We start from the raw sequence: 24,011 nt of genomic DNA on the forward strand, positions 1-24,011 counted from the left end.
AATATTTGGATATTGAGAAATAATTTTAATGACAAATTATAACTTATGATAAAATGTGACCACATTTTTTAGTTATGTGCAGGCCTTTATAATCTATTTTGGTGGCTATTGGGTTTTACAGTAAAAATTTGTGAATGGGAATAGAGACCCAATGTTTTCTTCTTTTTTTTCAAAATGGGAAAAACAGGAGAGGCTTTTGGAGAAGCAACAACAAAAAAATTGGTGTGGCCTTATGTAGAAACAGTAGCTAAGATTTAGAATTCAGTTCCCACTGGTAAAGGGCCTAAGCTAACCATAGTGTCTACATCAGCACAAAGAAAATAACAAACTAGTATAGTGTTCTCTTCCTTTATTTGGAGAACAAAGCATATTCTGGTATGACATTTCAAGATGAATGAGAACAAAACTTCAGAAAGTTGACAATCAAATGTCAAGCAGTGTGGCATTTGCCAACCTGTCATGTTAAGTCTCCAAAGTTTCTAGAGGATTCGCCGCTAAGAGGTCTTGCAATCTAGAAAACCTCAATCCTAACCCTACCGATAAACTTAATTTAGCTACAGTGATTAGTATACAAACTAATATTTAATGACCAGTTGAAGATGTATCTGCGAATCGTCTGAAAGGGAAACATCTTGGTGAAATGTCCTGATTTCGTCTTGATTTGAATAATAAAAATTGTCTCAAGCAGGAAAATTTTCTTACACCCTAAGGCCACACCAATTCAATTTCTTGGTTAACAGTTTTTTTTTTTTTAAATTTTAGCACGAGGACATGATTAAAACAGACAGCTGGTGTGAAAACTTGCACCTGACCCTGTTCACTCCCTGAAATTGTGTGCACCAAAGTACAAACTTTCCTGAGATTCTGTTTTCATGTTGATTTTCCAAGCTAGAATTTTTTCAAAAATTCTGTTAACCAAGAAATCAACTTGGTGTGGCCTAACTGCTATATCTTGACCCCTTCCATACTCCATCCAACTTACTAAAACTAACTAAGGAAAAAATAGGTTCAAGGAATAAAATGAAACATTAGAGTGCCCAAATTTTTACTTCCTTGGCACTGTGATGGTTCAATATTACAGTTTTTGCCTACTGTATAGAAATGGACGGACTAGAAAGGTTAGGAGGAGCACATAATATTTGTGTATTGCAAATTCTTTCAGGTCAACAATTCTTACAAATACTGTTTATTTTTCTTTCATTCTGCATAAATTCCCTCAATCACCCTCCTAAAAGCAGGACCCCTATCGCTCAATTCGTTGGCTCGGCTCGTTCGCATAGGGGCCCTGCTCTTTAGCCCCGGTAGACACGGTTCTGGCGCCGTCGCCACCAAACCAGCTTCAGCCAATCAGGTGGTTTGCCAAACCTCATCTAGAGCAAAAGCACAAAGGACGCTGGGAAGCTATCAACCAATCAGGCTAGGTCTCACATCGTCACTTTAGGTTCAGAACAAATTAACCGCCAAATTGTGCCAAATAAGGATAGCTCATTAATTGTTCATGAGCAATTGTCAGTAACGTCGCCAGAACCGTGCCTACCGGGGCTAAAGAGCAGGGCCCCTACGCGAGCGAGCCGACGAATCCAGCGATAGGGGTCCTGCTCTTAGTAGGGTGCCCTCAACTTGAGAGCACATTTTCTTCCTATATTGCATTTTCTTTACATTTTGATGGTCCCATCCTTGCAATTACTTTTTTAGTTTCTTGGGGAACGATGGCACTAGGAGTTGGGCGAGTCTTCAGTGTGAATGTTCGCTCTCCAAGACAAGTATGTGTTCCATCCTAGAGCCACAATATTCATCACTAACAATCTGAAACAAAAAGAAAAACATCAGATACATATGATATAGGCACAAATATATCAAACTTCTTCAACTACTGTAAATGCAGAAATGTTTGTGGTTGTTTAATGTTCGCAGTTTCGTCCACCGCGAACATTTTTTGCCAGTGTTTCTGCAGCGCTACTATTGTTTCAAACGCGAACTTAAAACCACCGCGGACTCTTCATTTTCTCCCTACCATGAAATTAAAACCATGCAAACTTAAATGCATTTGCAGAATCAGATGAGCAAGAAAGAATATCCAAGCAGATGTAAGGAATTGGCTCTAAGTGTTTTATGCCTATTTCTGCAACAGATTGTACTCTATCCTAAGTACATGTATTGCACTTTTTACCAAACTACATGTACAGATCCTGACATTAGCTTGGAGACTAGGAGACATTTTTCAATAACAATGGAACAAAGGATGGAACTTTTCTTCTCCAACGTGTAGGGTAGTTTACAAGCTGTATATCTCCAACTTCTATGTCCTACAAAGCACAGGTAAAGAGATGTGTCCTTTATATATAGTTAAAGGACACTTAAGTTTGGCACCATTAGATGGGGAATAGTCTGTATAACGCAAACTCCAGCTGTCCGGGGGTTTCTCTCCCCTCCCCGCGGAGGTGGTTACAGGGCCGCGAGCGGTCACAAGAGGCTTGATTGAATTCAGGCTAGATGGGGAAAAACATTGATATACCATGGATATATATCATACCCGGGCTGCGATTACCTTTGATACGGGTGTCTGGACTGGTCCCTATTTATTGTACGGCCCGGAATTCCCTAGTTCAATTCGAACTTACTTTGAGTGCATAGGGTGCACCGTTGTCGAAAATTTGAATACCAGATTCGGACTTTGGAATAGATGTTGTTACAATTTTTTTGTTCAATTAAGGACAGAAAACGTCTGGTATATTTCGCATTGAAGTGTATTTTTCGGTTGGGTATGACATAGATAAAATACAACATAGACAAAATACAACATGGTATATTCCGCATCACCCTCGGTCCCTGCCTTCCCACCGCAGTCAGGCCACTACCTCGAGCTCGGACAATAGGGAATACACCGTGTTTTATTCTATATTCACATACTGGGCTTCCATAACATTAGTACTAAAACTCACCTCAAGTTGAGAGGAACAAAATAAAAGTTGGCTAACTGAACAGCAGGCCAGAGCTGGAGGAGGTAATATGAAAAAAAAAAGTCATTTTAGTAGTTTTCTTTTATCTATTCAAACCGAAGAATTCAGAATATATTGCCTGCTGGATTTCTATGTTCATGGTTCAAAATGACACAATAGAAAGTTAGAGGCAGCTATCAAAATCATCATATACATAAAAAGGTTTGCATGGATACGTCATCCAAAAATTAGTAAGGGTCCTCAAAATACAGTAGCAGTTTTACAAATTTTACCTATTGATAAGAAGGTACTAGTAGTATTGAAAAGAACGTGGGGTCGTGTGGCGTAACGGCAGGGTTGTCGGCCCAGAACCCAAGGATCCCGGGTTCGACTCCCCTGATGCAACCAATGTTGTGCCCTTGGGAAAAAGGCACTTAACACGACTTTCCCCACTCCATCCAAGTGTAAAAAACAGCTATATTGTGTGTGTGTGTCACGACAACAGCAATAGCTGCCTGTGTCCCACGTGTATTGCACTGTTGCAATTCCAATAAAAGAAAGAAGAAAAAGGGTGAAACTCCTATGCCGACCCCCTTTATGTATAGACTTTACAGTTGAACATACTTTGTAATTGTTGAACAGCGTGGACAAGTACTCCTGAAAAAACAAAAGTAATTTGTTTTCATAGTGCCTTAGTTAACATGTATCGATTTAATAGCGAGTTTCACTATTCTAAGCACTGCAAGCAAGTATGTCAGACTATGTGTGAATCACATCCAGCTCAGACTCTCCTGTAAATTTTACGATAATGACCCTTTGACCTTTTTAACTTAAATTCATGTCACAGCCACTGTGGACAGAGACTTTGGTCGAGATCTCTACCACACCCCGACCAATCGATCGCTTTGAAACTCAGATTCGAATCAGCTATGACCCAACAAATCGCTTTCTAAGTTGCCTTAACGACTTAATGTGACAAAACAAACTCGCCAGTGAGATGCTGGAAGGTGTCAGCTTTTATAAGATGTTTTCAGATTGACAATTTTGGCACTTTGGAAGTGATAGAAAGTGACCGCGATTTAACGTTTAAAAAAAATACTACTTTTCTTACGAGTTTGTTTTGCCAGATTCAGTCACTAAAGCAAACTATGAAGCAATTTGTCGGGTCATGGCTGATTCGAATCTGAGTTTCAAAGGGATCTATTGGTCGGGGTGTACCAGTAGAATTGACTCTGCCAGGCCGCAATCATTGAAAAACATGTCATGATCGGTCTCTAAGGTTTATAGAGGAATCAACGCTAAGAGTTTTTGCAATCATGCATATGAGAACGCTTAACTCAACGCCAACCCTAAAGAAAACCTTCACTATAGAAACTTAGCGACAGCGATTTGTAGGAACTAAGATTAGATAACCAGTAATCATTTGAAGACGAAACAAATTATTTACCTTCTTCACTAGTTGCTTGATATCCTCCCATGAGTCCCATCTGCTCAGGCCTACCACGGGATAGAACATACCCAGGAAGAACGGGGCCATCAGGGCCTGGGGTAGGTAATAGAAGAAATGAATGAGTGAATGAATGAATGAAAGTGAAGGAAGGAAAGAAGAAAGAAAGAAGAAAGGAAGGAAGGAAGGAAGGGAGGAAGGAAGGAAGGAAGGAAGGAAGGAAGGAAGGAAGGAAGGAAGGAAGGAAGGAAGGAAGGAAGGAAGGAAGGAAGGAAGGAAGGAAGGAAGGAAGGAAGGAAGGAAGGAAGGAAGGAAGGAAGGAAGGAAGGAAGGAAGGAAGGAAGGAAGGAAAGTCAACGTTTGAAAGAAAATGAATGAATGAATGAATGAATGGAAATCACATCTGATAGCTACAGGCAATATTGAATTCAATAGTTTCATGTGTATTGCTACTGTACTAAAGAATTGTTTCAAATAACCACAATTAAAACGCTGCAAAAACCTCTTTTTCTCATTCTACAAAATCAACTTCCCACAACAACAAAAAGAATATACAGTAACAGATAATGGTACTGCTGGAGAACTGACCTGATCTAAGCACATCTTCTTAAGGGCAGCCGTCGGTCCTGTACTGACAACAACTCTTTCTAGAGTCACCAACCATGTTCTCAGAACTGGTCCCTGGAAAACATACAAAAACACTTCTTAGCTACCCTGGGAGTCCAGACACCGTCATCGACGCGCCACCGAGCACCGCACGCGCACCGAAGCTCTCCCGGCCCACCCTCCCGCTGCCCCCCCGAAGACCGTCCCCGCCCCACTCTCCGCTGTAAACCCAAGCTCCGCTAGCCGATTACGGGTCTGGCGACATGGCTCTTGCTGTCAGTTTCTAGCACAGATTCTGTGTTAGAACGTTCTTCGCGCTATTGGCCTGCCGGTAATCCCCGCACAGCGGGACGCCACGTGTTGATTGGGCCATCCTTGATTGGGCGCATTTCTGTGGGCTTCTGTGGGCGAGGTTACTAGAGGCCACTGACTACAAGGCGTTGTGTGTTCTGCTATGAGAAGATGGAGCTTGGGTTTACAGCGGAGAGTGGGGCGGGGTCGGTCTTCGGGGGGCAGCAGGAGGGTGGGCCGGGAGAGCTTCGGTGCTCGGTGGCGCGCCGATTACGGCGTCTGGACTTCCATGGTACTTCTTAGCATGCTGTTTTAACTATTTAAACTGCATTTATCTTAAGGACCACAGGAAGAATAGCTGCATTCATATTGTAAGCTAATTGTGGATCCGAAATAAAGTCAAGTCAAGTATTCATGTTGCATTGTATTATGACCAGTAAAAGACACTACTCTCAAAGCAGGCATTGCTTTGTTTGATTTAATTGATTTATTTGGCTGAAGAAAAAAGTACAGCCAGGATTACCCAACTAGCCAAAGGCCATTACAAAGTGTTAGCCCTGCACAATATACAAAATTCAGTACAAACTTTAACACGTTGAGATGTTTAAGACTAAAATGGCTGTTAGTAAACATGATGAGAAGACTGTCACAATCTTCCAAATCAACCTTAGCTTGGAGAGTATCAAAATTTCAAAACCAAAGAACTCTAGATCTACTCACCACCCAGATGAGTCCCACAGCCGACATTCGCGCCGTGCGGGCGTAGTCGTAGGTCTGGAGAGTCCGTCTTTCTACGCCGAACTGGGCGATGGCATCCCCGACAAGAAACAGCACGCCTAAATATAGCAATATGGTAAGATGTTCATACAAGTTACATATATAAGTCATAATACACTGATCCTGTAAAGGTAAAGCATCGTGTGGCGCAATCGGTAGGGTGTTTTGCCTGAAGCGGAGAGGTCCCGGGTTCGAAACCCGGGGCCCAATGTGCCCCGATGTTGTGCCCTTGGGAAAGGCACTTTACACGACTTTCCTCACTCAACCCAGGTGTGAATGGGTACCTAACTTTGGTTGGGTAAGGTCGTACTGAGGTCACCTGCTGGTGCCGAATGGCAGCCGCCCAGACCCTTGTGACAGTTCCACAAAGTGCAAGTGTGGAGCAAATATGTATCTGTTGTGTATCATATGATTGTAAACCCTGCAGCAATTCAGCACTGGCTGCCATTGCACGGGTCATTTCTGACCAATAAGCAGTCATCCTCAGCTTATGCTTTTTCGAGTGGCCGTAGTGGCTTAGTGCAATTTGCCACGACTCTCGTATTTAGCCAAGCACACCGGGTCACCCCTACTCTTCTCCATAAGTGTACATGTGTTTTGTTCTTTTACATGCAGAGGTTTGACGCCAAAAGCCTCCTTTTCATACATGGGGCTGCTGGCTTCACGTCCCCATCCAAAAGGACAATGCTACTCTTTCCCAGTTGTGTCCATACCTGGCCGCTGGCTCCACGGATTTTGAACCTAATTTGATTGATTGAATGATTGATTGATCAAAATTAGCAGTTCAACCAATGGCAGAGCTGCAGTGAGGAAATGTAATTATCTTCCACTTCAACATACGCTTGAAGATTGTCGTGCTGTGTCAGTATATTGTATCTCCAAGCAGATGTAAGGTGACAATATTGTTATATTTCTGTTTTTATTCCCTATCAAAATTGGCTGCCTATTCTTTTTTTCTACGAATTTAAAAAAAAGGAGGGGAGGATGGATTGAGCACTAGAGAAGCTCGGCTGTCGGAAAACTTTTCCAAAGAGTAACATCTGCTTGGAGATTTATAAAACGTAGAAAAGATATATAGAAAACGTGACGCCTATACTTCGCAACATCTGCTTGGATTAGTGTGAGAAAATAAATTCTGTAAACTTTACCAGTCGTTCCAACTTGGGTCCTGAATGGATAGACTTGTGCCAGCCTCACGTAGCCCCTCCACAAGCCTGCCATAGTCTATTTTCTGTGAATCTCAAGAAAATGTCTGCTAATTCTTGTTCTGTGGACCTTGCACAACCGGAATAAGAAAGTTTTCCCTATAAGTCATAACCCGGAAGTAAACAAGTAAAACATGTGGAGAGCGCCACATAACATAAAGTACAGTCACATATAGATCATCAATTAATAAAATTAAAATCATTTCTTTTTAAAATGATAAATCATTCAAAATTCAAAAGTATGATTAATAACTTTTTGATCGATACCTGCTACGTAAAAAGTCTCCTGAGTTTTCAATATGTGAGATTTTTAGCGTTTATTTGCGCTCTATTTACATCATCGACGAGACCACTATTTTATGGGGTAGTGGAAAATAAATAAAAAATTCTTATTTCTAAAACTATCATATTAAAATCTGAATAATATTTGATATTAACATGAATCAAATAATGGTTAAACTTGTCAAAACTGAAACAATCTTACAAAAGAAGTTTTTTTCCTAAGCTTTTTTTCTAGCAGAAAAATGGTGTGTTCCAAAGGTCAACAAATGGCCCAAAGAAAATTAGCCTGGTCCCAGTCTCTAGGGTCGGCTTAGTTGTGTTTTACCGGGCCAGTCAGTTTCTGATGGCCTTTCTACCTCTGGCTGCCATCCTACTTCCGCTACACCCTTCTCCGCTGCCTTCCTACTTTCCGCCGCCATCCAAGGCCGTAAACAACACCCCGAGCGGCCTAAGCTGTCTGGGCGGGTGAGGGTCACTCACAGTGCCGTAGAGATATCGGGGAGGCACCGAGGGTATGGATTCCAGGCTAAAAGAAAATAAGCGTTCCTTTGAAATCATATATGGCGATACGGCAAAGCTTACAAGGTTTAGGTAGTGTTTTGGCGGGAACTCTGCTACGGGGGTCGTCCAGCGTCTTCTCCCAGTTTCTTAGGAACCTTAAGACGCCTCCAGAAGCCAAGAAGAAGGAGGTAAATTTGCATAAGTCTTGAAATTTTTCCCACGATGTTTTCGATGTTGCTAAACTGGAAGAACAGCATAAAATTTCTAACCTTACTTGGGCCATACGTAAAGTTGTGTAACTTGTTAGTGTTTGTCTAAACGTTTCCTTTTCCCCTTTAAACTGATCACGGATCATTTTTGAGCATCAAGAAAATATCATTTATGATCAATTTTAATATTTCGTGGATTATGAAGACGTTACAAGTTTGAGTTAGTCGGATTTTCGCCATAGTAATAGAATAATTCATTCTTTAGTTTTAAATGAATTGTCTTTGCTATTTGGTTACACCCATTTGAAAACATGTCTATACATATCTTCAATGACATTTGATATATAATGTCCTTGACATATTATCGTTTTGTTATGTTATGTTATGTTATATATATATTAAGTAAGTGTTTTGTTGTTGTTAATGTTGATGTATTCTATATTGTGACCCTAACATAATTTGCCCTGAAGCTTCTCGAAGTACACAGAATATTTATACCAACAGCTATCATACGTATGTGATACCCCAGTGGTCATGAACTTCAGGCAAGGTCAGGGTTAAGTTGATGTCTAAAATAGACTATGGACCATCCCATAATGCGATCACCTCTATTAAAATCATTTAACTTTAAAAGCTAAATATTATAAACAAGTACTACTTAAAGATATTGAATGATGTAGACAAGAAGTTATATTGGTGTCCATAAGTACTAGTTTCGTAGATAGAAGAAATTGTTCAACACCCCTTTATATAAATGGACTGATCTGCTACCTAAAGTGTTATATATAGTTTACATAGATTCATCTCTGTTCTTTGTTTCCTTAGACGAGGGCAACGATGGGAGAGACAGAAATCAAGAAAAACAGAGTGAGTATGATCTTTAAAACAATAAAAGGCCAAGTTCCTTTACTAGTATGTAATTTTCACGATCTTATGTCTGAAATCAAAAGAATGAGAGAAAGAGAAAAAAACTTATAAAACGTTTGAGAATTGTACTTGTAGATTAGAAAGTTATGTTGTTAAAAGCTGTCTTAAGAATTTTTTTCCGTTCCACTCATTGTTTGGGAGCCCATGTTAATTTTAGTTACTAAATCTGTCATTTTAAGTTTATGAAAATATCTTTTCGGGACTGATGAGTGATAGTTATTAAGAAATTTTTAACGGGTCCTGGAGACAGCACTAGTTGTTAAGTAGATTTAGATATATTGTAATGTCAAGTTTGTGATATACAGCCATTCTTAATGTTACTAATCGTTATAATAAATTAAGTTTTCATATCAAAGCTGCTGACCAATAGATCTAAAACTGTACAAGTGCAGATTTTTACAAAGATTTGTACAGGTATATGTGTGTATCTGTCTTTAGCAATAGCATGTTTACATTTTTTTGCTTTTTTGTCATTCTTTATTTGTCATTCAATGAAATACCGTGTACGATTGTCTCGCAATAAAGGTCTTCTATATTAGAAATAGTAGTCATTGGTGGCATAAGCTTGTCAATAGAACAAAGAATATTGTGGAAAATTCTGGAAACTTAGTCAGGTTAGCTACGTGCAAAAACAAGCGTATCCCTCGATATGTTTATGGTAATAAGAAAACAAAGGCTAGTATTACATCCCATAATAGATATACACAGTAACACGCTACTTTTATAGATAGTAGGGTCATCATATGACATTCTAACTGACACCGATGTATCTTGTAACATATCTAAAAGAACTGGTCAACAGTATGAATTTATATCAAACATTCTTGACGGCTTTCATTTCAAATTAGACCACAACTAAAATGTTGAGACTGAAAGAGAAAAAGCTTCAACAGTTAGGGAATATTTGTAAGATGCATTTTCTTGTTTTTGTTCAATTGTAACATGATTCCAATTCCTTAAGGTTAGGGGTGAAATGAAAGTCTTTCATGATCCGTGGTGCCAAGGAGGTTAAAATAGGCCAAGTTCTAAACTGGCTGCTGTTTTGTCCTTCGGATACTGCCTTGCCACTGGCAGATCTGCTTGGACTGCAGACAAGAATTCCCTCAGCTCTCATATCCGGGTGTAGATCTCTAATTTACATGTACAGAAACATTTCATACTGACAGTGACATGTCGAGGGCAGTGAGAAATTACTCTCCAAGCAGAGGAGGGGTTCCGGTAGCCTGTATTTACGCAAGCTCTCGGCCGTAGGGGATGGCGGGTACGGGACCAGCTGGCCACTAGGAGCGTTATTCGTCAGGCTAGGGTTCCGGCAGGTTTTTGACGTGTTTATAGGCGTTTTTGTCGGGCTTTCTACTTTGTCATTTTGGCTTTACAAAAAAAATGACAAAGTAGAAAGCCCGACAAAAACGCCTAAAAACACGTCAAAAACCTACCGGAACCCCTCCTCTGCTTGGAGAGAAGTGAGAAGTGTAACAGTGGGGGTTCAAGCGCCTCCAACTGACCAGGCTAACTGGTCGCGACCTTTTAGCGTAGTGGTTAAGGCGTGCATGCCTGTGATCTGGCCTCCGGTTTCGGCGTGAGTTCGAATCTCGGTTGGGATCACTTCTGTTTCTACTCGCTCCTTTGATTTGTTTCACTGGTTCCCACACCGGCCCTGTGAGCCTGGCAAACGTGTGCCACACAGGGAAGATCGAACTCGGAGATTCGAGGACGAATCTTGAAAAGAAAAGGGGGAGTAGTGTAACAGTGGGGGTTCAAGCGCCTCCAACTGACCAGGCTAACTGGTCGCGACCTTTTAGCGTAGTGGTTAAGGCGTGCGTGCCTGTGATCTGGCCTCCGGTTTCGGCGTGAGTTCGAATCTCGGTTGGGATCACTTCTGTTTCTACTCGCTCCTTTGATTTGTTTCAGAAGTATGCTGTTCATAGGTGATCATTGTAGTTCTTTTCCTGTCTGCTAGGTGGAGCTTCACTTGCATCTTGATGGGGCGGTGCGGCCCTCCACTCTTTTGGATGCGGCAAAGTAAGTGTCTCGCAATTATGAAACTTTGCTAACTTATAGATACAGTTTGTGCAATATCTTTATTGTTTGTAGATTTAGAGTTCACAAGTGAGCAAGAATGTATATAAGATAGTGTTTATTTTCCGTTCATTTGTTCAGACCCTTGTAGTGCCTAGTGGCACATAAGGCAGCAAGTTTACTTGCTGTTTTAGTAGCAGGGTATGTTTTTACATGGAGAGGTTGCAAGCCCTTCCCCTTGAATGTGCTCGAGGCAACTCCTCAAACACGGGACCCCCATTTTTCGTCACTTCCAGACAACGAGTGCAGCTCAAATTGAGATGCCCTTCCCAGGATTGAACCAGGGTCTCCAAGTTAGCAACTAATTGGAACCAGGAACTCAACTATGAGGCTGCTACAGGGACATTCTCTTCCATAAGTGTTACGTAGTGCGTAAACAGATTGATTTATCCCTACGCTACAGGAGGCGAGGAATACCGTTACCAGCCGACACGATAGAAGGACTCCTCCCCCACGTCAGTATGGACCGACCCGACAGTCTGGTCGCCATGATCAAAGTCTTTAAATTCTTCATCCCGATTATACAGTAAGTCAACAAATGTCTTACAAATAAAATGTCACATATGCATGTTGGCCTTTCTCATACATACCTTCTAGTACAGTTTTCACAAGAGGGATCATTATTTGATAGTGCAGTGCTCTCCGTAATATTGATATCACCAAGGTATCAAAGTGTGTGGGAAATTGAGAAAATATAAACTTGGGATGTTGGAAGATAAAGGCATAAGGAATTACGATGGACAGTTTTATGCTTTCTTTCTCTCTATTCTTTCTTTCCATCTTTCATCTACTTTTTCACTTCAATCATTCATTCATTAAATGATTAAAGGGCATAAGACACCAAAATACAACATTGTCTTATTATCTGAAATAGGAATAGCATCATTGAAGGAATACAAACGTTTAAAACAAATACACACCCTTATGATGTTATCTAACATTGAACCATCAGAAAACATACTTCCATGGATCCAGCTCTTTATTCTTATCTGATCTTCTCACCAGGTGATTACATTAATCAGTGACTAATGCCAGCTCATGACGTCACAAGGAAGACGGCAGCCAGTTCGGAACCTTACACAACGACTTGCGAAAAACATTATTTGATGAGCAAACAGTGATTTATTATCGTGATAACATTTAATTAAAGGACTTAACAATATCTATTTCGTTTTCTTGTGAAAATAATGTTCTTACCGAGCCGTTGTGCAAAGTTCCAAATCGGCTGCCATGTTCTCGTGACGTCATCAGCTGGCAAGTCACTGATTATTGTAATTACCTGGTGGGAAGAATAAAAATCTGGAGGTATGATGTTTTTATGATTCGATGTTCAATAACATCCAAAGTGTGAATATTTTGTGAAAATTTCTATGTTATTATACAGTAGTATTATGTTTTATGTAATTTCCGGAAATTCTTAATGTTCATGTCAATGGTGTCTTATACCCTTTAAATTAGATTTGAAATATCATTCCTTCAGCCCTCATTTGCATCAACTTTCAATTAACATGATTTGTTTTCAACGTTAAACAGAGGGGACGGAGAAACCATTAAGAGGATAGCGTACGAGCTTTGCGAAGACCAGGCCAAACACGGTGTGCTCTACTTCGAGGCCAGATACTGTCCACACTTCCTCACTCAATCTAAACTAGGTAAGCCAACGGTCATGGCATATTTACCTGTTTTTAACCTCAATTCAGTAATCCAATTTTTTCCCCTACTTTGAAAGTATGTACAATGGCCTTTTAAAGGGACCACTCTCAAAGGGTTATGAAACGAAACTTTCAAGTTCGTGTTTGGGAAAGTTGTGAGAAATTTGAAAGTGTTTGTGATTTTAAATGCATCGTTATATATTCTACAGTGTATATATACAACATGTATATCCATGCTTATCTAATGTAAAAAGGAGCTTGTAACATGTGTATACTCCGAGATGAACTGAGCATTGAGGAGCTTTCCAAGTGTCCAAATGTTGGGTATAGACTATCTATCTATACATTTATTTATTATGTTTCTCCAACAAAATGTAGTAATGTTTGAAGGACTCACATTGTAAGGAAAACTGTGTTATAGTGGGATTATACGTTAAACATGATGGCATTAGTTCCACAAGAAATGGGATCATCATGGCACTAGTCCCAAATAACCGTAAAATTCCTATCAACGTGCGCACTTTTTAAACTTTTCAAGTGGCAAGCAGGTGCTTCGGGCCGACGCCAAAGTCGGGGTGCGTACGTTAGGAGGGTTTATCCCCTGAACGTTTCAACTCACTGAGTCAGGCCCGCAATCGTCCCCAAATCGCGTACGTTAGGAGGGGTGCGTACGTAAATAGGAATTTTACGGTACAACTTTCTGTTATTACATCGCAAATAAGTCCAAGCTATGAGAGGGAACAGCTTGCTTCACGTTAGCACTTTACCACACCACTAGGCCAGACTATATGGGACTGCCCAGCCCCTCCAACATTCTTCACTCAGACTCAGACTAGTACTAAGCGACTACTCAAGAAGATACTGCTGCATGCGCCTCTGAAGTTAAGGAGATGTGAGTTAGTGGTAGTGTCATCCACTTGTATGTCAGTGGTTCAAAAAGTGTTCTTTTTTTATTTCTCGGTTGAAAGAATGTTTTTTTTAGTTTCTAGGCCGTTTTTGTTGAAAAATTTGTTGGTTTTGATGCTTGAAAAATGTCTAGTTTTGAAGTTGTTGACGAGTTTCTTGGTTCAAATAATGTGCTGTTTTAGATTTGTTGGTTTTGCTTGGTTCAAAAATATGCAGTTTTAAATTTGTTGGTTCCTTTTGATTGAGAAAACTTTGCTGTTTTGAATTTTTTGGTTGATAGTTGATCTATTGTGGATATTGAACAATTATGTATCATTTGCATTGCACTGTTTATTTCTATGTTGTTTAACCTTTTAGCACACTGAAGTAGCTGTTTGGCACCCAATTTTCCATTGGTTACAGAGTTTCAGTAACCATTTCATTCACAATATTGATGCAAAGTATCTTGTTGAAAAAGGGTGTTATTTGCAGCAAAATGATCACAATGTTTTGAGTTTTTTTACGGGCATTGATGGAAGGGTTTATTACTGTAAATGCATTAAGTTGGCGTGGTTTTTATATCGCTCTGAGGCGAAAATGGAGTACTAGTGTTTGCGGTGGTTTTAAGTTCGCGGCAGCACTATAGTTATATACTGCTACAGTATTGGACAGAAATGTTCGCGGTGGTATTAAGTTCGCAGTAAAACGGTAGGTAAAGCGGTAGATAAAACGGTCGCCGCGAAAACCGCGAACATAAAACCACCACGAACAATTCTACATTTACATTTACAGTTATGTCTCTTGTTTCTGGATAGGGATTGATTTGAACCTTTTTTCTTCAGATAAGACGATGGAGTTGACACCCACTGAGGTGGTTGAGCTGGTGAACTCAGGGTTAAACGAGGGCAGCAGAGACTTTGGGGTCAAGGCCAGGAGCATCCTCTGTCTCATCAGGGACAACCCAGGTATACCGGAAATTTGCATACATCTTATTTGCATACCTGGGACTCTTGACATGTCCATTACCTTTGTCATATTCAAGTTTTGCGCCCATACAGACCTGTATTCATCTTAAGGTCTCGGACCGGAGTTTTTTTGCGATTTCGTATGTAGGCCGACACCCTCAGGTCGACGGGCTACAATTCCGCCGAGAAAAGTAGGACGGAAAATGTAATCACATGGTCGAAAAGCGGTTTTCTGCTGTTTTCCGATGTATTTATCGGTATTGTCCGTTGTCCCTTTATTTTGGGTAGAAACCATAGTAAAATGTAAATTTGGCATCCGAAAATTATCATTTTTTTACACTTTTTTGATCGAACCTGCTCGGAAAAAACGAGTTTTCCTGGGGTCACGGCATATATGCTGAGAAAGCTTAGTAAATGGTGTCTCTGAAAAATAAAAAAAATAAAAAAGTCATGTGATAACTTTTTCGCAATCTCCGATGACGCAAATTCGGTGAAAATGCATTAAAAACGATGCTATTTGGGTCATCAGGCGAGAAAACCGCATCACCGTTCCCGCGGACTAATACAAAAAAGGCTTCGATAGCGAACCAACTGCACCGCGCCCAAAAATACTACAACTCACGGGCTTTTCAGAAGATTCAAAATATTCATACACAGCTAAAACCATCACCAAGCAATCTCGGGCAGAAATCAGGGTGACGACCACGCACTTCCGGCAGATTACCGGGTCATGACCCAACCCCCGGTCACAATTGAACTCCGACCCGGAACCTTAAGAAACATATTTTGTCTTAAAATTTGTTCAAAATTTTCAGAAAAGTTATATCCACCATATATCCAAATTTGGCGTATCTGCGACTATTACTTTTCCCGCAGCAGGGGTTTAAAGTCATGTGAAAAACACTGTGTTTTGAGGCTATTTTGCCAACGTGCAGGCCTTAACAACGTTACAGTAGGGAAATTGATAAAAACATCATTTTTCAGGACATCGCTTTTCAAAAAACAGGTAAAACGGGATGGAGAGCCTGCTCATGCCCTTGGCTTGGACATTATGCGGACTTTCCGTCGTTTCGGTGCTGCATATTGGCAGACAAGCCTCTTTAAGAGTTGGCGTCGGTGACGTCACGCAGTGACGTCATGGTTCTCGAGGAAAACAGCAGGGGGTCGCGTTTTAAGTTCGTAGCTTTTAACTGAAACGAAGAATATGTCAAATTTTGGTATAGACTGGTAGACCACGGGTCGCACATTCCGAATCAAACGCGTCCGACATCAAATTCTTCACTACTTCGCCGTAAAGGCCCCTTAAGCAGCACAATGCTCCCTAAATGTGTAAAAGAATGCATTCTGACACAGTCCAAAGCGCAACCTGGAGCATGTCATCAGAGCTAGAAGCGGGCAGTTTAAATAAGTGCGTCCGAGATGTGTAGCGCGCCTAGTAGGCTGTCACTTCACACCATCAAAAGAAGAAAAGATCGCGACGTTAAGGAGCGATGAACCAAAAGTCAGAAAACCAAGTTTCGCCTTAAGAAGGCTTAAAGCACTTAGATTTTAGCTTAATTCACCCATTTAAGTCATCATAAAGGCGGGGCATCGCGAAAATCATACCGAATGTCAAGTTGAGACATGGGCTTCCATCAAATGACGTAGTCAGTGAATTATTTTTAAAAACGGTTTGGCGGCCAGAAATGATTAAAGATGGCCGTATTTGAGGTTTGGGGGGGGGGGGGTGGCACATGGGGGAGGGGGGCGCCAAGCACCTGTCCATGGATATATCGAATTTAAAAGAGAAAAAAGGGCAAACTTCGGGGTTTTTTCAAACAAACTTACAGATTTTGATAAAAGCTTTCGAATGCGTCGAAATAACGTCATCTATGACGTCATCGACGTAGCCGCTGCCGTCCTTTTAAGGTCTCGGACCGGAGTTTTTTTGCGATTTCGTATGTAGGCCGACACCCTCAGGTCGACGGGCTACAATTCCGCCGAGAAAAGTAGGACGGAAAATGTAATCACATGGTCGAAAAGCGGTTTTCTGCTGTTTTCCGATGTATTTATCGGTATTGTCCGTTGTCCCTTTATTTTGGGTAGAAACCATAGTAAAATGTAAATTTGGCATCCGAAAATTATCATTTTTTTACACTTTTTTGATCGAACCTGCTCGGAAAAAACGAGTTTTCCTGGGGTCACGGCATATATGCTGAGAAAGCTTAGTAAATGGTGTCTCTGAAAAATAAAAAAAATAAAAAAGTCATGTGATAACTTTTTCGCAATCTCCGATGACGCAAATTCGGTGAAAATGCATTAAAAACGATGCTATTTGGGTCATCAGGCGAGAAAACCGCATCACCGTTCCCGCGGACTAATACAAAAAAGGCTTCGATAGCGAACCAACTGCACCGCGCCCAAAAATACTACAACTCACGGGCTTTTCAGAAGATTCAAAATATTCATACACAGCTAAAACCATCACCAAGCAATCTCGGGCAGAAATCAGGGTGACGACCACGCACTTCCGGCAGATTACCGGGTCATGACCCAACCCCCGGTCACAATTGAACTCCGACCCGGAACCTTTATGTGATTGGTCAATTGTCTTGCGTTTTCAGAATTCTCCATGGATGTATTAGTGTAAAGATGGATATTTACATACACCTAATTTGCATAACTGGGACAATCAAAATGGACTTCAAATCAGTGCTCCCCTGTCTGTTTTATCTTGTATGGTCTAAAGTCTTAAAACCTGTACATAAAAAATTAGCTATAGCGATAGCCGAAAAATCTGGAGCCAAAACTGAGGAGAAAATGTATCATTTGCATATTATTTTCTGGGACTATTTAATTGGTCAAATTTAATCCAAACCGGAAACTAAATTGTGTGGTCTAAAGTTTGAATAAATCAATGTCCTTGAATAAATTAAACTTCTGTGTTTCCAGAATTCTCCATGGAGATGGTGCAGCTCTGTGATAGGTTCAGGAACCAGGGCGTGGTCGCTATCGATCTCGCGGGGAACGAAGTCGGCGACATGGCAACCAACGCTGAACACATAAAGGCCTTTCAGGTAAGTCTCGGATCACATACATAGGTTTTAGCCTGACGAATTGGGCTCCTAGTGGCCAGCCTGTCCTGTGACCGCCAGTAACCTCCAGCCGAGAGCTTGTGTAAACACAGGCTAACATACTTTATTAGGTTTGTGCTCGTCTAAAAAAGCTTCACAGAGTATGCAAGCAGTCCTTAACAAAAAGATTATTATCAGAAAATCAACCAAAAAAGAAGGCAACTTTTTTTAATGGTTGTAACAAGAAGACAAAACCATACGGTCAAACGTACGGTACAAGAAAGTCACCACCTCTACATAAGGACCGCCTGGCCAATGTGACCACTTTTTGGTGGTCCCTTAGATAATTTTCCCATTGACACAAGCATTAAGAATCCTATATATATAGACCACCTGTCTACATAGACCAGATTTTATTAGTCCCCTGAGTGGTCTTCTTAGGCAGGTTTGACTTTCTTATTGTACATACTTGCATGAGCAAAACAGAGTTCTTGGTAAAGTCAACAGATTTCTGTATTTTTGATAGAACTCACTGCTCCTTTGCATGATCTTGTTTCTGTCCTATCACATAGAGCCACCTGTAGCAGTGGGGACATGCCATGCCGTCTTGTTGCAGGACCAAAAGGCACAAACTGTCTTTGTACCATGTGCTTTGTAATCATCAAAACAAAAGAGCTAATGTTATAGTGGTCTTTGATTGTGCACTTTTTACCCAAACATGTTTGTCTTTTTCAAAGTATCAAACTAATCAACGTCATTATAAGATTGCAATTCTGAGTGGATTGTCTCTGTACTGGGTTCTACTTTTGTAGACCCAGTACATGACTGTGTATTCAAGAATTTATTGAAATGCCAGGTACTTGCAATGGATTGATAATCTTTAGAAAGATTTTTTGATTTGGATCCAGATTTGAGCCCAGATGTATCTGCTACAGTGACTGAAAAATCAGAGAAATTTATTCGGGATGAGAAAATTAAGAGTTATTAATAAAATCGAAAAATTGAGAATTTCAAACAAAGGAAGCAACAAAGCCACCTGATACTATAAATGCAGAAATGTTCGCGGTGGTTTTATTTTTGCCGTTTTCTGAACTCTTAACCGTGAACTTAAAACCATAGCAAAAAGCCGTTCCATAGCGCTACTATTGTTTCAAACAGGAACTCAAAACCACCATTTTCTTTCTACCGCGAAATTAAATCCCCGCAAACATTTCTGCATTTACAGTATCTTGGGAAAAATAACAATTTAGAAACTCTTGTGAACTGAAAAGACAGTTAAAAGTTAACAATAAACCATGTTGTTTTAACAGGAAGCGAAGCGACTGGGGATCCATCGTACCGTCCACGCGGGGGAAATCGGCGGTCCCGACAAGGTGGAGGAGGCCGTGTTCAAGATGGACGCCGAGCGAATCGGGCACGGGTACCACATCCTGGAGGACCCGCAACTCTACGCTAAACTCAGGGACATGAACATGCATTTTGAGGTAGGCGTAGGCCATAAATTCTATGTATGCCAGCCAACTCTAGATCTCATGCAGAAAATAAAAGAATCAGCAAATTCATTTAGAGCAGCCTCGTACGTGGTCCTTATCATGCGGTTGTGCCACTTGCCTTGCTACAAGGCCTTTGTTGATTTTATCCTACTGCATGTATGTTACCATATATGACTTGTGCTGATTTGGTTAAACAACTTTTGTATTTTGCTAACTTAAAGATGATATATCTTGTGAGTTCTGTGTTGATTTACTTCATTTGTTCCTTATATTGTATCAATATATTATGGATCATTTGTCGTATTAATTTGTTATGATTTCAGTATGGCGGCCTTGAAAAGGTGCCCTTTGCCAAGCAACACCTGTTTTGCCATGCCTTCCACTTTGTTGGAGAAACATAGTTAACGAATTAACAAATTTAGGCCCAATTTACACACAGGTTTTCTAGATGTTGGCAGTCAAAGGTATCTTGGAGTTGGTGAATCTAACAAATCTCATTGTGCACTATTGGAATCAGACTTTAACTTGAAACATAATTTAGCACCATGTATCACTAATGCAACCCAACGCCACGGGTGTCCTGCAGTACTTCCTATCGGTGTGTCCCAACATCCCAGATGTCGGCGTATTTAGAATATGTCTGGAAAAAACTGTGTATGAATTGGGCTTTAGTTCATTCTGATGGAAATTTTATGACCGGTATTGGAAAACTTTAAGAAAAAGCTCACAGTCACCCACTTCTTGATTTGTAGAGTTCTTGCATTGTTTCTATCCTACACAAAGTTACCAGAGTGTGTTTTGTTCATCTGCATACAGGTATGTCCAGTATCTAGTTATATCACAGGTGCCGTGCCACCTAACTACAAGGAACATCCAGCTCTCAGGTAACTTCTCAAACATACCGGCACATTTCAACTTTTACTTAGTCTCTCTTTTTTTCCAGCTGGTTTTATGATAAAGCTCTATTTTAGCTGTACTGAGGTCATGCTTGAAGGAAACCCAAGGCCCAATATTAGGGCCTGAAAATCAGATTTTGAAAGTCAATTTATGTAGTCATTTCCATACATGATTAGTTCAAACAACACTATCACAGTGTATAGCGACGTCCATCATGCAAAAAAAACGACGTCATTGTGATGTGAGAACTCACTGAAAATTGTCGCTGGGGTTTTTGTAGGCTCGCGAAACTAAGAGAATCATCGTACGGCACGTTTTTGTGTGGTTTTAAAATGCTCAAAGTATGAAGTTATTACGCAAATGTGCTAAATGGTGTTGGTAAATGTCAGTACCATAAAGATTTCAGCAATTTTTTTAATTCCATATTTTGGGCCCTATCAATATTGCTTTGGTTGCCTTTAAGCTATAAAACTATAAAATGGTAAATAACTAAGAATGGTCTGTCTTGCCCTATTGGCTTTCAAGAACAAATCACAAACCTTTCTTTGTTTTTTTTGTTACGTCACAGTTTCGCGAAGGATGGTGCTAACTTCTCGATCAACTCCGACGACCCCAGCGTGTTCCGTACGCACTTGTCGCGGGAATATGACCTCATCCGAGAACACTGGAACTTTGACGACAAACTGATCGCACAATTGGTATTACAACTTTTTCTTTCATATGTTTCTATATTGATGTTTTTCTATATGATTGGAATATCTTTTATGTTTCTGGCAACTACATTGTATACTGCTTTTTTAAGTTATTAGTTATTTTGGTTAAATTTTAAGATAGCCAAGCTGTCAGTCATAAAACTTTGCAAAATATTTTATTTTACCTCTGTTGAAAGGGAGGGGTTGTCTTTGGTCTGTTTGTTTGTTTGTTTGTCTTGGTGTGTGCCATTCTCCCAGCATGCCCAATATGGTCAGTTCATTCAACTTCCCATAGCGGCCCTGCAATTTCCAGCTGGTGAACTCGCTTCTGGCGATGTTGTTGACAGTTGCTCATGAATAGTTAATGAGCTAGCCTTATTTGGCACAAACAACCGTTATGGCTCATAGATAATTAATGATGAGCTAGCCTTGCCGGTATTTGGTGCAAACAACCTTAATTTTGCTCTGAACCCAAATTAGCGATGTAAGACGTAATTGAATTGGTTGATAGCTTCCCAGCGTCCTTCGCGCTTTTGCTTGAGATGTCCTTTAGCAAACCCTCTGATTGGCTGAAGCTGTTTTGGTGGTGAGGTCGTCAGAAGCGAGTTCACAGGCTGGAAATTGCAGGGCCGCTATGGGATGTAATGAACTGACCATATGGGGCATGCTGGGAGGAGGGTGTGTGCAAGTTTGTTCCCTTAGTTGAAACCGGAGACTGGCAGGATGCAAAGTTTCAGCTGGCCTGCATCCATATGTCTTTGGCAGGAAGTGAAAGTTTGCACATGTCCAAAAGTCAGGAACCCAAGGATGGCATGTGCCTAAAAGTGGAGCGTGTGACATGGACTTTGGTCAAGAAATTTACAAAAACTATAAGATATTTCAAGCTCAGGTATGAGAACTTTGATGTCTTGATTTTTCCGTGCAGAATTTGAACGCTGCTGAAGCCTGCTTCCTACCACAAGATGAGAAAACCAAACTCATCCAGCAAGTCAAGGAGGCTCATGGGATACAGTGAAGAGGATTTTGGGAAAGACAATGTTGAACGCGGCTAAGTCAGGGTTTTTGTAGCAGCTACAGCCATAGCAACATTTTACCTCACAAACTGTACCGTACACACAGATACTCTATATGTGGTGAAATTCTAGAAGTAAACCACTTTTCGCTTTAAAATTTGGAGAAAAGCGCAATGTTATCAATTTAACCATTGCTGGCTTTCATGTTAACGGTGCACACCCCTGTTCTTCCGCGACCGGGGTCTGTGATAGTCCCAAATATTTTGGAGTAAGGGTTTTTTAGCTGGCTTTCTGTTCCAGGTTACTTAGTGAAAAATTAGGGTGGTGCATCCAGATCACTGTTTGTATAAAATTCAACCCCTATAGGTTGTTTTCGGTACGTTTTTGTCCCGAATCTTTGTTTCTGGGTATCGCTCCAAGGCCGCAAACAGTGACTCGCCCATGGCGGCTTGGCCGATGACATCACTGCTATGGGCTTTTGACATACCTCGGGAAAACTATTATTGTGAAATTTCAAGTACTAGAATTTTCTTATAAATCAGATATGTTAGACCGTAAGGTACATGTTTCCTTTCTATATAGGTGTTGTTCCCGAAGGAAGTTTTTTCTTTCAACGCGGCGTCAATGAAAAACCCCTCTTAACTATAGGTTTCAATGGGGGCAAGAAACTGGTGTGTGCTCCCTGGTGTGTGAGTCCTAAACTCCAGAAGGCGGTGTTATTTTCCACTAGATTATGTATCAATCAATACATAATCAGCCGACTTTTTACAGAATTCTGCTTGTCGTAAATTTTACAAGGTGTGTTTTTTAAAACAATATGATACTCACTAAACCCCTATATACAGACCCTACCAGTGTATTCCCTATGCGTAAACATACATTTTTAAACGTGGATATTTTCGGCTTAAATTATGGTGGTTAAGCACAATAAAAAGGCCAATTGTTAATAAGATATAAAAGAACACATAGCAAGAAGAGTTTTCTTAACCACCCTGACATTCTTTTTATAATCTAACTTTTGTCAGGCATTGTCAGGCACATTGTTAAAAACACATAGGCTGAGGGTCACCTGGGGAATTTGGTAGAATACTGAATTCTTTGGATGCACACGGGACTAGTGAGTACTTTATCGTATACTGTAAAAAATATTCATTTCTACTTCCTAAAATTACCATCCATTGGAAAATAACTCCCCCCTCTGGACTTTAGGACTCCTTTAAAGGTGCTTTACACATTTTAATAATTTCGCTAATGGTCTATATAAAGCTTTTAATGAATTTGACAAAGTCATACAGATCCTTTTTTACGTTCCCAAAAATTTCCTAATGCTTCTAAAGCTTTATGCCACAGCTATGCAAAAAAGATTTTATAATATCATCTGGAATCAGAACTTATATATTGTAGATTCCTGCATGACTCTTGTACTGCATTAAATTGACTGCACCTTTATAGTAACCTGATGCAGATTTTTTTCCTTCCAAAAAATTTCCTCACATCTCTAATTACTAGCAGCTTTATGTCACAGCTATGCAAAATGAAAGTCAAGTATATTTTTGAATTTTTAGTAATTAGAGCTTTTATGTGGAATTCCTACAATTTGCTTTAAATTTGCACCATATTGAATACACTGCACATTTATATCAACTTGAAATTATGTAGTTTGTAAACAGGCAGCTCATTGGTCTGCAGTTTGTAAACAGGCAGCTCATTGGTCTGCAGTTTGTAAACAGGCAGCTCATTGGTCGACTACAGAGTCAAGGGTAATACAGGGTCACTACCCAAGTATGTAAATGTGTCCGTCAGCAGGGTTTGTCGCAGCTTTGAAGTGCATATTATGATGACCGTCCTAAGGTGCTATATATGTCACTAATATGTGTCAAACCTGCCTAAGAAGACCACTCAGGGGACTGATAAAATCTGGTCTATATGGACAGGTGGTCACTACAGACAGGATTATTATCAATGCTTGTGTCAATGGGAAAATTATCTAAGGGACCACCAAAAAGTGGTCACAATGGCCAGGTGGTCCTTATATAGAGGAGGTGGTCACTTGTACAGGTTTGACTGTAGAAAAAGTTATATATTTAGCTTTTACATG

At 40.4% G+C, this 24,011-nt stretch overlaps 2 protein-coding genes across 4 annotated transcripts; one reads left to right on the forward strand and one right to left on the reverse strand.

The window, feature by feature from the left end:
* Positions 1–1,702: 1,702 nt before the first annotated feature.
* Positions 1,703–7,392, reverse strand: LOC136424767 (protein Mpv17-like). Of its 2 annotated transcripts, XM_066413420.1 has the most exons (7): positions 7,209–7,392; positions 6,004–6,119; positions 4,975–5,067; positions 4,387–4,482; positions 3,564–3,596; positions 2,943–2,995; positions 1,703–1,806 (listed from the first exon to the last, which is right to left on the reverse strand). In XM_066413420.1, the coding sequence occupies exons 1-7, from the start codon at positions 7,279–7,281 to the stop codon at positions 1,716–1,718; spliced, it is 555 nt and encodes a 184-aa protein (XP_066269517.1). In that variant the 5' UTR covers positions 7,282–7,392; the 3' UTR covers positions 1,703–1,715. The 2 variants fall into 2 exon arrangements, with proteins under 2 accessions (XP_066269517.1, XP_066269518.1); XM_066413421.1 differs by lacking the exons at positions 2,943–2,995; positions 3,564–3,596.
* A 685-nt stretch (positions 7,393–8,077) lies between these two features.
* LOC136424752 (adenosine deaminase-like) lies at positions 8,078–22,147 on the forward strand. Of its 2 annotated transcripts, XM_066413398.1 has the most exons (12): positions 8,078–8,236; positions 9,083–9,124; positions 11,145–11,206; positions 11,667–11,789; positions 12,797–12,915; positions 13,694–13,807; positions 14,643–14,765; positions 17,697–17,821; positions 19,129–19,302; positions 20,128–20,195; positions 20,777–20,906; positions 21,826–22,147. In XM_066413398.1, the coding sequence occupies exons 1-12, from the start codon at positions 8,108–8,110 to the stop codon at positions 21,913–21,915; spliced, it is 1,299 nt and encodes a 432-aa protein (XP_066269495.1). In that variant the 5' UTR covers positions 8,078–8,107; the 3' UTR covers positions 21,916–22,147. The 2 variants fall into 2 exon arrangements, with proteins under 2 accessions (XP_066269495.1, XP_066269496.1); XM_066413399.1 differs by lacking the exon at positions 13,694–13,807 and having other exon boundaries at positions 21,826–22,146.
* Positions 22,148–24,011: the final 1,864 nt, after the last annotated feature.

Source organism: Branchiostoma lanceolatum, chromosome 18 (genome assembly GCF_035083965.1).
Source record: "Branchiostoma lanceolatum isolate klBraLanc5 chromosome 18, klBraLanc5.hap2, whole genome shotgun sequence".
NCBI classification, from domain to species: Eukaryota; Metazoa; Chordata; class Leptocardii; order Amphioxiformes; family Branchiostomatidae; genus Branchiostoma; species Branchiostoma lanceolatum.

What these genes read in the sequence shown, in the direction of transcription:
- LOC136424767 (XM_066413420.1), bottom strand. Translation starts at nt 7,281, where the DNA reads ATGGCAGGCTTGTGGAGGGGCTACGTGAGGCTGGCACAAGTCTATCCA. An exon ending in CTGTGGGACTCATCTGGGTG is followed by an intron (nt 5,068 to 6,003) that starts GTGAGTAGATCT and finishes TATGTTTTCCAG; the next exon opens with GGACCAGTTCTGAGAACATG. An exon ending in TTTGTTCCTCTCAACTTGAG is followed by an intron (nt 1,807 to 2,942) that starts GTGAGTTTTAGT and finishes TTTTTGTTTCAG; the next exon opens with ATTGTTAGTGATGAATATTG.
- LOC136424752 (XM_066413398.1), top strand. Translation starts at nt 8,108, where the DNA reads ATGGCGATACGGCAAAGCTTACAAGGTTTAGGTAGTGTTTTGGCGGGA. An exon ending in GCCTCTGAAGTTAAGGAGAT is followed by an intron (nt 13,808 to 14,642) that starts GTGAGTTAGTGG and finishes TTTTTTCTTCAG; the next exon opens with ATAAGACGATGGAGTTGACA. An exon ending in AAGGAACATCCAGCTCTCAG is followed by an intron (nt 20,196 to 20,776) that starts GTAACTTCTCAA and finishes GTTACGTCACAG; the next exon opens with TTTCGCGAAGGATGGTGCTA.